Consider the following 15,063-nt stretch of genomic DNA (forward strand, 5'->3'; position numbering starts at 1 on the left):
CTGCCAGCGACTGAGACAGCCACAGGTGAGTGGCTGTCCAGACAGAATAGGGTTCACCCAGGTAACTCAGCCAGGTGTGGCGACGACTTACGCACGAGCAACCCCTAGAACCATTATATTCTTCTTAAAAGAAGCAAGCAAATGTATCATGGTCATGTTCTTGGATTCCAAATCTATGCACATGCATTCAAATGAATTTATTTGTGATTTTTTTTCTCTCTCTTTAGGTGTCCATGAAAGCTATTCGATATGAAGTTTCACCAGACAAAAAATACGGACTTTTTGCCTATGAAATTGCGCCGGTAAGTAGACAGACTGTGTTACAGACAAATAATTAACCGCATTTTCCTATTTGACATGATGGCCGTAGCTCCAGTCTACATTTTACCCAGATATTCCTACAGAAATGGTACACTTTGGTTGCTAAAGAAGTTTGAGCTTGTTCAAACATAATTTTAGACAATAAAAATATCAGCTCAGTTATATCTTAAAAATTGAATACTGCAAAATGGAGAGCAAGAGGGAATAGCTGTCAAAAGCTATTAAAAAAGGAGGGATGGAGTATTAGCTAAAATGACATTGCATTCTTCTTTCAAAGTGGTATATGCTCAATGCAGGGAGAGGCAACCTTTGACCCTTCAGATGTTGTCAGACATTGGACATGCTGGCTGCCATTGATGGGATTTGGCACATATCCCAGCAAGCGGTCACCGTTTAAAGACAGGGAAATGGTCATTACTTACTAGCACACATTATGAATGTTAATTGATGGTTCTTCCATTTGACCAGTGTAGTGCCGCTGATTTTATCTGCATGAATGAGCATAACAGCCAGTGCTGCAAAGGCCACAATTATCTTTATATCTGCTGTGGAATTAGTTGGGCGCATGAGAAGGGGCCTTGAGATCCCAGATGCTGGATCTCCTTATAGACCTGGGATTCTTCCACTTTTGTTTCTGTACAACTTCCAACACCACACACAAAAAGGTCAGATATTTCCTCTTCTTTTTAAATACTTGAAGGATTTTTAATTTTTTTTGAGATAAAAATTTGCATATGCCAATATGAGAGGGAGACCTGAGTACTGTCACCAGCTGCAGTATAACACAGCATGAATAGAAGTGTTTTTAAATGCAATGAAATCCTGGCTCATAGTCAGTGGGCTTAGAAAAGGGGAAGCAATACCTTTTAATAATTACACTGTTACCCCAGGGACCTTTTCTCCTCTTCGCATCACTGGAATGTAGATACAGAAATGGAAGATTATAGTGTACTCCCAATTGTCAAATGAAAAGTTCTGAGAGAAGGTGTTCACTACAGAAAAGCTTCATCACGAAAAGGTTGTGGCAGTTCTGGAAAAGCTTTGGAAAGGGGCAACTGAAAAGGGAGGAGGAATCCACACACCCCCATGAAGAAAAGTTACCGTTTGGAGCTAGGAATAAGGTGTGCAAGGAGGGACTTGAAATAAAATTGCTCATGAAATTATACAGGATGTGAAGAGAGACATTTTTGCTGCAAAATACTGGAGCCTGGGATCATTCAGGGAAGCTGAGCGTTGGAAGGTTTTGGACAGACAAGATGAAATACTTCTTTATGAGAGCCGGCCCACCCATTTGGTAGCATGAAGCAGCCGCCTCAGGCAGTGTAAATGCAAGAAGCTGCCCCACCACCGCCAGAGAAGCAACCCAGGTCAGAGGAGGCAGCAGCTATAGCAGAGCAGCACAGCCTTCTGCCTCCCATTTTTGCCTCCAGTCTTCCCTGCCCCTAGGGGGTGTCCAGGGGCAAAGCTCTGTGGAACAAGGACACCTGCTATCTGGACAGTTCACATGCTTCCAGTAAGCTCCCAGCTGCTATAGAGTCTGACTCTTTAAACTCATTATAGGCCATCAATGCCAAGAAATCCCATAACAAGCCAAGAAAGCTAGAAGTCCAGCCAAGTGCACCAGGACCTGGACATCTGGTTGAAGACACTACATGTAGCAGATTTAGTGCTTCTGCGCATGCGCGAGTTCCGAAACCCGGAAGTAACCTGTTCCGGTACTTCCAGGTTCGGCGCTGTGCACAACCAAAAAACACGTAACCTGAAGCATCTGTAACCCAAGGTACCATTGTAATTTGCCTTCTAAACCTCCTTCCTAAATCACTCTATAAATTTAAACAGAAGGTAAATGTCAATGTCTCTCACAGCTGAAATAACACATTAATTCTAATCCTTCTGCTCCCAGTGCTAGAGTTAAGGATGAACTATTAACGTTTATTACTACTGGATTCGGTTCCTCAGATGTCCAAAGATTTTGGACATACAAATTGGGTCCAGATAACAATATTCTTCTGCCCATTGCCTCCCCCAACAACCTAAGCGACTTAGATTCAAGATGGGGTTTTTTTTTAAATTAAACAAAAACACCTGGGCATAAAGATGCTTGAAAGTGCCTGATAAAATATTTGGCAGTAGGGCTAAGTGAAATTCTGAGGGCCGAGGATAGGACTTTAGTCCTTTATCCATCCCTAAGAACAGCCAAAGCAAAATAAATTGTGAGAAATTGTGCCTGGCTTGTATAATTGATATGGGTTGCATCATTTATTTAGGTTTGAAGTTACTTGGTGCAAGCTTGTTATCCCCACCCTGTCCCATGTGAAATAAAACATATTTTGCAGCTGGAATATGGCTATCCTTCTTTTGAGGAGTTTTAACATTAACACCAAAATAGCAAGCAATCAGCAGAGTAAACTTCTGGACAAATAAATCCTTACAAATTCTTTTCTTTTTTGGCACATTTTGTTGAAAAGCCAGACTACAGAATACAGCTGCAATGCCGTGCATTCTTACTCATGCATAAGTCCCTTTGAAGTCAGAGTGGTCTGCTTCTAAGCAAACGTGCATAGAATCGATCTGTAGAATAACCTAAAAGGCCAGTATATTCCCTCACCTTATCACAGGTGCATTAGGCACAATGTTTTCTCTTACCTGCAGAGCAAAAGAGACTTAAGTGGAGTTGCAGGTCTAGAAAGAGGCAGCTCTACTGAATATCTAAAAAGTGGCAAAGCAAAGTTAAACATGCATTTTCTTTTTATCCAGCTGGAATTCTAAATTTTCAGGATTGTGTGATGATTCAGAATTTAGCAACAAGGGAACTAAGCAGAGCATCATTCCACCAGCACGTAAAAGAACTGCACTGGCTGCCAATATTCTTTAATTTAATTTATTTGTTATTACATTTATATCCCAGCTTTCCTCCAAGGGATACAAGCTGCCACCATTTCCATTTATTTATATCCCTACAACAACCCTCTAAGGTAGGTTAGGCTAAGAGACTGTGATTGTCTCAAAGGCACCCAGAGAGAGCTTCATGGCTGAGTGGAGATCAAATCTCCACTTGTTTCCCAAACCTTGGTTTCCCAAGCCTTAGTCCATACTAACCACTACATTGCACTGGTTACCATACCAAGGTTAAGGTTTTGTTACTATTGTACTTAAGTCTTGAACATCTTGAGCTCAGAATGCCTAAGAAATTGCCTTCTCCTCCCTACATGCCCATTTAGTCACTAAGATTGTGGTCCCATTGGCACTATACATTTGGAACAGTATCATACTACATTAGTAATGAGGGTGGTGCTGTGGGTTAAACCACAGAGCCTAGGACTTGCCAATCAGAAGGTCGGCGGTTCAAATCCCCACAACGGGGTGAGCTCCCGTTGCTCGGTCCCTGCTCCTGCCAACCTAGCAGTTCAAAAGCACGTCAAAGTGCAAGTAGATCAATAGGTACCGCTCCGGCGGGAAGGTAAACGGCGTTTCCGTGCGCTGCTCTGGTTTGCCAGAAGTGGCTTAGTCATGCCGGCCACATGACCCGGAAGCTGTACACCGGCTCCCTCAGCCAATAATGGTCAGAGGTCCCTTTACCTTTACCATACTACTTAAAGCAGTCACAAAGAATCCAGAGAGCTGTAGTTTGTTAAGGATATGGAGAGTTGTACGGAGATACCCTATTCCCCTCAGAGAGATACAATTCCCTGAGTTCCCAAGGAAGAAGGATTGATTGTTAAATCCCTCTGGGAATTTAGATAGATGATAGATGATAGATAGATAGATAGATAGATAGATAGATAGATAGATAGATAGATGATAGATAGATAGATAGATAGATAGATAGATAGATAGATAGATAGATGATAGATGATAGATATAGATAGATAGATAGATAGATGGATAGATGGATAGATGGATAGATAGATGATAGATAGATAGATAGATAGATAGATAGATAGATAGATAGATAGATAGATAGATGATAGATAGATGATAGATAGATGATAGATAGATAGATAGATAGATAGATAGATAGATAGATAGATAGATAGATAGATGATAGATATAGATAGATAGATAGATAGATAGATAGATAGATAGATGGATAGATGGATAGATAGATGATAGATAGATAGATAGATAGATAGATAGATAGATAGATAGACATGTACATACCAGCTGGACAAAAGCCACTGAGAAAGGGAATTTAGTGAAGGAGTGTGAAGTGAAGAGTTAAGAACCCTTCTTCTTCCTGTCACTTTTTTCATTTAAAACAGAAATCTTCCCACCCCTTCTACTGCTACAGTTCCTTTTTAAATTTTTGGTGCAGAGCCTGGGTTTTCCATCCCATGCTTCCCATTTTACAACTTCTTAAGTCCAAAAAATCCATTCATAGGAGCTGTTTTGTGCACAGTGCCCTTGTGCATTGCTAAGGGTACCGGAGGCCTTAATCTGCCCATTAGTCGGGTGATGTTGCAGTGGAGACTTCTAATATGATGTCGTTTAATGCTGGAGGGCTCCTGCTGTGACAGAGCCTTCTGTGCATGGTCCACAATGAGTGCCTTTGCAATCTTACTTAACAGTGTGCATTAGCCAAAAAGATTATTCCACCTCTGAGTGAAAGTAGGCAGCGCCTTTGAAATGAATGTTTTGGAGCTGTTGGTTTTTCCATTTCTCCCCCCCCCCCAGTAGTTTTAATAAGCCAAGTTTTCTGCTAGCTTATGCAAGTGAAACCTCTCCCTCAGATCTCATTTTTCAAAAATGTCTCTGATAATATTAAAAGATTCATGTAAGAGGAAAGGAATAGAAACTAGGTGAGAGCAGCTTAGAATAGGCTGCCTTTGTGTAGACAGTTGTTGCCTTCTGAGTCACAGAGACCAGGAAGAAGAAAAAGAAAAGCAGAGGTGGCATCTTTTCATTTATTTATATTTATTTCAAAAATGTATATTCCACCTTTCAGGGCAAAACCTTCCCAAAGTGTCTTATACCAGCGCCATCATCCTCGATGCATCAGATACAGCAGCAGAGGCGTTCCTGTTAGGCAAACAGGGTGCAGTTTCACCAATCCCTTGCGAATTACGTATTTTAGGGCTAGGGAGGGGGTGGTCTGTGTTGAGCTTTATAGTTTTATCTGCTAGTTTGTAGGTGGGACTGTTGTTTTGTGTGTTGCTTGCATGCCGCTAATGTTTTCTGTCTCTGTTATGGGGGAAGGCTGTTGTTTTGGTTTTGTTTTCCCAATGTGCCGTATGGAATATCAATGTGTTATATAAGTACACACACACACACACACACACACACACACACACCTTTTATGGTATGCAGAGGAGGAGGAAAATTCATGGAGGAGAGGGCTACCAGTGGCTACTAGCCAAGATGCCTAGGCTTTGCCTCCACAGTTGGAGGCAGTAAGTACTTCTGTCAGGGAACTGCCATTGGCTCAGGGGGGAGAGGGGAAAAGCCGGATGGATTACAGAGAGCCCCCAAAGATCGTGGGAAGCAGCACCTCCTCAGCGGAGGAGAGTAACCACGCCTCCAGTGAAGAGGAGCTTCAGGGCTCGGAGGAGACGAGACGGTGCCAGGACCCCTTGCCTGGGGAAAGCGGGGAGGAGAGAGGTCCTCCGTTACCCACGCCCTCCTTGCGCAGTAAGCTTCCGCACCGAGAGGGGAGGCGCAGACTGGGCGTCAAGAAACTACTTTGCTGGGGAAGGTTTAAGGACCGCCCACTCTCAGATTCTGCCAGTGAATGAGCCAGCCACGGGGGAGTGGCGCTCTGGACAGATAAAGTTTATTTTGGCATCACAAGCAAGGCTTCACAGCCGAGCAGGGAGGCATTTGCCTGCTTGCGCTCGAGCAACCCCTTGGAACATTAACAGCTTCCGAATACCAGTTGCTGGAAGCCACAGGAGGGGAGAATGGCTCCTGTGTTCGAATCCTGCTTGCGGCTTTCCCATAGGCATCTGGTTGGCCTCTGTGAGAACAGGATGCTGGACTTTAAGGGCCATCAGCCTGATCCACCAGGCTCCTTTTATGTTCTTAGTGTATTTGGGCATATTTTTTCAATGGAAGTCGCTTGGAGACCTTTTGGGTGGCAAGCGGCCAGTAAGTTTAATAAGTAATAAACAAACAATGTTGGTCTCCTCTGAGTCAGCCCCCCCCCCATATACCTTCCTGCCTTACTTACAACTAGTCTAAGGGACTGATGGCCTTGCCTGTCAGCTTCTCCGTCATTATTCTCAGTGTTTTCCTTGTAGAACTCCACAGCAGGAGGCAGATGGGGAGAAAATTAGAATGCTATGTGATCTGATGGTGAATTTGGGGTGACCCAATGCAAAAATCCTGAGGATCCGTGTGGATCCGTGCTTTGTTACCATGTTTTTGCGCCATTGTGGCCCCACAAACAGTGGGTGCGTGATTTCTTTGGTGCAGGCTGTAGCCATGGACATGCTATGTGATCTGATGGTGAATTTGGGGCGACCCAATGCAAAAATCCTGAGGATCCATGGGCTTTTACGTCCCCACTCCCAGGCAGCCTCCTTTATCTCTAGCATCCCTTATCTCCTTCTGATCGCTTGCTGATCAGCGACTTTGTTTCAACATCCACTTCCCTTTTTCAAAAAAAAAAAAGCATGATCTGCTTTTCGCCCCTGGGCAATTTGGCTCCAGGGACCACACATTTGCTCCATAAGAAACACAGACATTTCCCCTTACTTTTTAGGAAGAAAAGAGTGTGTCTTATGGAGTGAAAAATACAGTACTTGCGCCTGGTTATTATTGGTACCAGGTCCATCCACTGTTGAGCTCCTTGCCTTCTGTCATTCCAGCCCCATTGGGCATCAGCCACAAATGCAGAGTCGATCACACACAAGTGTGGGGAGGCCTGTATATACACATTGATCTTATTCTATTAAAATGTGCATAGGGAGTGCCTGTGTGTTTATTCTAATGAGTTCATAATGCATGCTTGTTTTCTGCTTTTGTTGTTGTTGTTTAGTCGTTTAGTCATGTCCGACTCTTCGTGACCCCATGGACCAGAGCACGCCAGGCATTCCTGTCTTCCACTGCTCCCGCAGTTTGCTCAAACTCATGATGGTAGCTTCAAGAACACTGTCCAACCACCTCGTCCTCTGTCGACCCCTTCTCCATCTTTCCCAAAATCAGGGTCTTTTCTCATGAGGTGGCCAAAGTATTGGAGCCTCAGCTTCACGATCTGTCCTTCTAGTGAGCACTCAGGGCTGATTTCCTTCAGAATGGAGAGGTTTGATCTTCTTGCAGTCCATGGGACTCTCAAGAGTCTCCTCCAGCACCATAATTCAAAAGCGTCAATTCTTCGGCGATCAGCCTTCTTTATGGTCCAGCTCTCACTTCCATACATTACTACTGGGAAAACCATAGCTTTAACTATACGGACCTTTGTTGGCAAGGTGATGTCTCTGCTTTTTAGGATGCTGTCTAGGTTTGTCATTGCTTTTCTCTCAAGAAAGCAGGCGTCTTTTAATTTTGTGACTGCTGTCACCATCTGCAGTGATCATGGAGCCCAAAAAAAGTAAAATCTCTCACTACCTCCATTTCTTCCCCTTCTCTTTGCCAGGAGGTGATGGGACCAGTGGCCATGATCTTCGTTTTTTTGATGTTGAGCTTCAGACCATATTTTGCGTTCTCCTCTTTCACCCTCATTAAAAGGTTTTTTAATTCCTCCTCACTTTCTGCCATCAAGGTTGTGTCATCTGCATATCTGAGGTTGTTGATATTTCTTCCGGCAATCTTAATTCCGGCTTGGGATTCATCCAGCCCAGCCTTTCGCATGATGAATTCTGTATATAAGTGAAATAAGCAGGGAGACAATATACAGCCTTGTTGTACTCCTTTCCCAATTTTGACCCTGGAGCAGGAACCAGCAAGCCACTCCAGTATCCCTGCCAAGAAAACTCCATGGACAAAGACAACAGGCATATAAAAGTTGTCTGCTTTTAGAATAGCTAAAAAGGGTGATCGACACACTTTTTTTTTTTCCAATCAAGCCTGAGGGAGAACTTCTCAAGTAGGTTGGCATCAAGCAGTGCCATTCTTTCCCATATTTTTGTGAGAGACAGACAAATGCTGGGTTTATAAAGATGAAACTGCCGGTATGAGGGTTTTGATTGAGGGCCACCTCATCATCTCAGTGGGATATAGAAGCCCAAGTATAATTCTTCAGGTCAGTTTCTCTTTGGCTGCTTTGACAGACAGGCATAGATATATATATATATATATATATATATATATATATATTCCATTCACTATCTTTCATTTAAAGTGCCCCAATCTTTAGGACATGCAGGAACCAGCCAGGAATTAATTGGTAACTAAAGTGATGAGGTGGTGAAAATCTACCTGGAATCACCTGCTTTGATGTGAAAGCTTTTCCCCTTATCTCAAATGGTTGCCCACTCACAGGTTTTTTTGTTTTGTTTTGTTTTGTTTTGTCTTGTTTTGTTTAAAGGGCATCCTTTTCATGCTCAGAGATTTTACACCTCTCAGTTCCTGAAAATGATTTAAGTTCTACCTGATCGTCTTAATTTTTGCAGTTTTTTTTAAAAATAAATCTTTTAAATATTCTTTACGTGTTAGTGGTCATTTTTGTAGGTGATTTAATAGATGAATCAGTTAAAATTTGGGTTGACTAAAAGAGGCTTTGTTTAATTTTGCAAGAGGGTTAAATTTCTTTTTTAATGGAGCTGTTTATGAGCATGGCAGGTGGCAAGCCCCATTTTTTTTAAAAAAAAAAGGAATTCCCTTTCTGAGATAAAACTTCCTGTAACACACATGCACACAACTACTGATTTGTTCATTTGCTAATTTAATTGGTCAATGGAACGACTGGACCATAATAAACAAAACCAAGCACTAAGAAGCAAGGGCTCTGATTATTTTATTTGGGGAACTGACTTTTGGGTGGAGTGGATTTTCTCCCTTGATTTTCTCCCATAATATCTTCCCTGTTTCTCTCCAGCACGTTATCCCATATCACTTTCATTGTCTTCCCGCTTCATAAGGCCACTTGATGCCCCTGAAGCTGATGCTGCAATAAAACAATTACTAATTGGTGCCTTAGGACTCTTTCATTGCATTTCTCCCACATTTGCATTCATATTTAATGCTCGTAGTCCCCTTCTATCTGAATGGAATCCTATTTCTTAAAGAAATGAATATTTTGAAGAAGGAAAGGTGAAGATTCCTATCCTTCAGGTGTCGGTTTTTGGAATGATAAATATTGCTCTAACTTAGCTCCATTGTTGCCGTTGTCATTTCCATTTATATTCCTCCCTCCCTCCGACCACAATGCGGTAAAGATGGTGATGAAGTTAACAACAACTGGTACCTTCAGATGGAGGATGAATGACACCCTATTCAGAGATGAAGAAGTTTGTAAAAAGGCTCAGAAAACTCTAAAAGATTATTTTGAAATTAACATGAGGACCAATGTAGAAAAAAGAATTATTTGGGACGCAAGCAAAGCAGTGATGAGAGGATTCTTGATACAACAGAATGCAATTAAAAAGAAAAGCCAGAATGAAAAGAAAGAGAAAATCTTGGAAAAGATAAAAGAGGGAGAAAGGAAATTGAGATCAAAGCCAAAATCACAGGATATCCTGAAAGAAATTAAATTATATCAGACACAATATATGGAGCTGATGAATCAAGAAATAGAGTGGAGAATCAAGCAAATGAGACAGAAGACCTTTGAATCGGCTGATAAATGTGGTAAACTGCTGGCTTGGCAAATAAAAAAGAGACAAAAATTGAATACAGTTACAAATTTAGAAGTGGATGGAAAGAACATTTATAAACCAACAGAAATTAGGGATTGCTTCCAGAAATATTTTAAACAATTGTATAAACAAGGTCCTCAGAGAGATATGGATATAGAACAGTTTTTGGAGAAAAATGGACTGAAAAAGATTTCTCAGGAAAGTAAAAGGATTTTGAATCAGAAAATAACAGAGCAAGAAATAGAAGGTGCCATTCAAAATATGGCATTGGGCAAATCTCCAGGACCGGATGGACTGACTTCTAAATACTATAAGATTTTGAAAGAGTGGTTAATACAACCTTTGAAAGAAGTATGTAACGAAATTTTGGAGGGAAAGAAGGCACCAGATACGTGGAAAGAGGCTTTCATCACACTTATACCGAAGACTGAGACAGAAAAGACTCAACTTAAAAACTACCGCCCAATCTCCTTATTAAATGTGGCTTATAAAATTTTTGCTGACATTTTAGCGAAAAGGTTGAAAGTAGTTTTGATGGAGGAGATACATAGGGACCAAGCAGGCTTTCTCCCGAGAAGACATTTATCAGATAATGTAAGGAACATAGTTGATATTTTGGAAAAATTGGAAGTGAACATTAATACTAAAGCTGTTCTGATATTTGTGGACGCTGAGAAAGCTTTTGATAATATTTCGTGGAGTTTTATGATAAAGAATCTTCGGGGGATGGGAGTAGGTCAAGGGTTTGAAAATGGTATAAGTGCGATATATTCTGAACAAAAAGCAAAACTAATTGTAAACAATGTGGTTACAGAAGAACTTCCTATAGAAAAAGGGATACATCAGGGATGCCCAATCTCTCCATTACTTTTTATATCGGTCCTGGAGGTTTTGCTGAACATGATTAGAAAGGACCAGTTGGTTAAAGGAATACAGGTCGGAGCTAAACAATATAAGTTGAGAGCATTTGCAGATGATTTAGTACTTACATTGCAAGAGCCTGAATCTAGTACCAAAAGAGTATTAGAATTAATTCAAGAGTTTGGTCAAGTAGCAGGATTTAAACTAAACAAGTCTAAAACGAAGGTTTTGGAGAAAAATCTAACAGTATTGGAGAAAGAAAAGTTTCAGAATGAGACAGGGTTAACTGTGGTTAAGAAAGTGAAATATTTGGGGATAAATATGACATCTAAAAATTTGAATTTATTTAAAGATAATTACGAGAAAACTTGGATGGAAGTAAAAAAAGACTTAGAAATTTGGTCAAATATGAAGTTTTCCTTGTTGGGTCGAATTTCAGTTATAAAAATGAATGTATTGCCTAGAATGTTGTTTTTGTTCCAAACATTGCAAATAGTGGATAAGATGGATTGTTTCAAGAAATGGCAGAAAGATATTTCTAAATTTGTCTGGCAGGGCAAGAAGCCTAGAATAAAATTTAAGATATTAACTGATGCGAAAGAAAGGGGCGGATTTGCCCTGCCAGACCTTAAACTGTACTATGAATCAGCAGCTTTCTGCTGGTTGAAAGAATGGCTACTTCTGGAGAATACTGACATTTTGGATTTAGAAGGTTTTCACAATTTTTTTGGATGGCATGCATACCTGTGGTACGACAAGGTAAAAGTTCACAAGGGTTTTAAAAATCATATTGTCAGGAAAGCATTATATAATGTCTGGATTAGATATAAAGATTTGTTGGAAAGTAAAACTCCAAGGTGGTTGTCGCCAATGGAGGCAAAAGCTGTTAAAAAACTAAATATGGAGGTCAATTGGCCGAGATATTGGGAAATTTTGGAGCAAGAGGGAGACAGATTGAAATTGCAAAGTTTTGAGAAGTTAAAAGGGAAAGTGAGAGACTGGCTTCATTACTATCAGATAATGGAAGTCTTTAAATTAGACAGGAAAGTTGGCTTCCAGGTGGAAAAATCAAAAATAGAAACTGAATTGTTAGAGCCCAGTACTAAGAATTTGTCAAGAATGTATAATTTGCTGTTGAAATGGAACACACAAGATGAAATGGTTAAATCTGCAATGATTAAATGGGCGCAGGACATTGGTCATGACATTATGTTTGCTGACTGGGAAAAGTTATGGACCACCGGGATGAAATTTACAGCATGTAATGCCTTGAGAGAAAATATTATGAAAATGATTTATAGGTGGTACATGACCCCAGTCAAACTTGCAAAAATCTATCATTTGCCCGAGAATAAATGTTGGAAGTGTAAAGAAACAGAAGGAACATTCTTTCACCTTTGGTGGACGTGCCCAAGGATTAAGGCTTTCTGGGAACTGATCTATAATGAACTGAAAAAGGTACCGTATTTTTCCTTCTATAACACGCAGATTTTTTCTTCTAAAAAGGAAGGGGAAATGTCTGTGCATGTTATTGAGCGAATGTGTGGTCCCTGGAGGCAAATGGTGCAAGGGGAGGCAAAAAGAAGCAGGCAAAAATCAAATCGCGCGTCTCCTAGAAGGGAAACCTGAAAATAGGAAGTGGCTGCTTTCCTGCATTCTGCCTCAGGGTCTTACTGCCCACCCACCTCTGTTTCCTTGCTGTGTTTGCTCAAACGGAACAAAGAGCAGGGAAAGCTCCTCCCCTCCAGGCAAGCAGAGGGGAAAACATGCAGGAGGGAGAGAGAGAGAGAGCGCGCGCGCGAGCTGGCTGGCTTGGGTGGGTAGGTGAGGGAAAACTTTTGCCTTCCTTTCCTCCCTCCCAGTTATACCCCTCTCCTGCATTCTTAGCCAGCTGCTTCTCTGCACACCCCTCTCGTGCTCCTTGTCCGTTCTGTGTTTTTCCTTCCCTCCCCACTTAAAATGTGGTTAAAAAGCATGGATCCACATGGATCCTCAGGATCTTTGCATTGGGTCACCCCAAATTCACCATAAGATCACATAGCATGTCCATGGCTACAGCCTGCCCCCCCAAAATCATGCACCCACTGTTGCCTGGGGCTGCAATGGTGCAAAAATGTGGTTAAAAAGCATGGATCCACATGGATCCTCAGGATCTTTGCATTGGGTCACCCCAAATTCACCATAAGATCACATAGCATGTCCATGGCTACAGCCTGCCCCCCAAAAATCACGCACCCACTGTTGCCTGGGGCTGCAATGGTGCAAAAATGTGGTTAAAAAGCATGGATCCACATGGATCCTCAGGATCTTTGCATTGGGTCAGCCCAAATTCACCATCAGATCACATAGCATGTCCATGGCTACAGCCTGCCCCCCAAAAATCACGCACCCACTGTTGCCTGGGGCTGCAATGGTGCAAAAACGTGGTTAAAAAGCATGGATCTACATGGATCCTCAGGATCTTTGCATTAGGTCACCCCAAATTCACCATCAGATCACATAGCATGTCCATGGCTACAGCCTGCCCCCCAAAAATCACGCACCCACTGTTGCCTGGGGCTGCAATGGTGCAAAAACGTGGTTACAAACCATGGATGCACAGGGATTCTCAGGATTTCTGCATTGGGTCACCCCAAATTCACCATCAGATCACATGTCTGTGGCCACAGCATGAAGCACAAAAATGATACATCCACTGTTTCATTCAGAATGTTTTTTCCTTTGTTTTCCTCCTCTAAAAACGATGTGCGTGTTATGGTCAGGTGCGTGTTATAGAGCGAAAAATACGGTACTTAAGTACACTTTCCCTAAGAAACCAGAGGCCTTTCTCCTGGGCATGGTCGGCCAATTGGTGTTAAAGAAGGATAGAACCTTTTTTATGTATGCTACAACAGCAGCAAGAATACTCATCGCAAAGTACTGGAAAACACAAGACCTACCCACCGTGGAAGAGTGGCAGACGAAAGTGATTGACTATATGGGATTGGCAGAGATGACGAGCAGAATCCGAGACCAGGGAAGAGCAACGGCGGAAGAAGATTGGACAAAATTTAATGATTATTTAAAGAAATACTCAAAAATTAGTGAATGCTAGATTGATGCTGAATGAGAAAAATAGGGGTTAACAGCAATAATGGTTAAGTTAAAGAAAATGAGTGTTATTATAATTAAGTTGAAAGTAAGGGAGGGATTTGTTAATTAATTAATTTGACACGAGAATGCAGAAAGGGGAGGTATGAGGAAGTCGGGAGAGTAAGGAATATGAAATTAAGAGTGTAAAATTATACATGTTGTATGTTTTTCTATTGTTATGTTTTGTGTGTTATGATAAAAAGCTGTGGAAAATTTAATAAAAACTATTCTATATATATATATATATATATATATATATATATATATATATTCCTCCCTCCCTCCCTCAGGAGCCCCAAGCTGCAAACCACTTCAATAACAATATCATTAAAAGCATTCCAAAAACTGCTTAAAACAATCACATTCTCTCAGGCAAGGATTTTAAGGTTTCCAGGAACACTGCATTTCAGCCAGCAAATGTCTGGGCAAAAAGGAATGTTTCTAAATTCCTCTTGAAAGTCAGTAATGAGGATGACACATGCACCCATCATTGTGCACTAGAAGAAAGTTTGAAAGTAATGTTCTACCCGTCCCCTGTTTTGGCTGTCGATTCAGGCAAGTAGGTGATGGGAATGTGAAGTGTTTAGAATTTAATCCAACAGCATTGTCTTTTGTGGAGACTTGGCAGCTCGTTTTAGAGTAAGAGCGCAGTCAATTCCTGCACTATTCAAAGCCATTCCCGGATTTTTGGCACTCTCTATTACAAAGATGGATTCTCCAGAGACAGTGTTACAGTGTTTCCTGAACTAAGACTTCTGTGTCTTGGTGGGCACGCTCAACCCACCTAATTGTGATAAGTTGCATGACTGCAGCACCTCTTGCCAAAGGACTCTCCAATGTTTGTGTACAGTAAGAAGGGTTTGTTTTGTTTTGAGCCAGGTTTTGTGCCTAGACTTCTAACTGGATAATTTATAGATTGCAGATTGAATTTTAATCTGTCTGGGCAAACAGAGACGTTCTAACGCTGTGTACAAAGATCCACGGGCTTGTTGAGTGGATAGATCTTAATAACTTG

General features: G+C 41.4%; 1 protein-coding gene across 7 annotated transcripts in view; it reads left to right on the forward strand.

The window, feature by feature from the left end:
- The window catches only part of DPP6 (dipeptidyl peptidase like 6), a 506,101-nt gene that overhangs the window by 372,627 nt on the left and 118,411 nt on the right, over nucleotides 1-15,063 (forward strand). For all 7 annotated transcript variants that reach the window (XR_013831809.1, XM_079946663.1, XM_079946665.1 and 4 more), the window contains exon 5: nucleotides 228-302. Coding sequence is in view for 6 of the 7 variants with exons in the window: in XM_079946663.1 (XP_079802789.1) it covers nucleotides 228-302 (75 nt within the window). In the remaining variant the exon portion in view is untranslated. The remainder of the gene's footprint in view (nucleotides 1-227; nucleotides 303-15,063) is intronic.

The sequence above is a fragment of the Podarcis cretensis genome (genome assembly GCF_951804945.1).
Source record: "Podarcis cretensis genome assembly, chromosome: 12".
Lineage (NCBI taxonomy): Eukaryota > Metazoa > Chordata > Lepidosauria > Squamata > Lacertidae > Podarcis > Podarcis cretensis.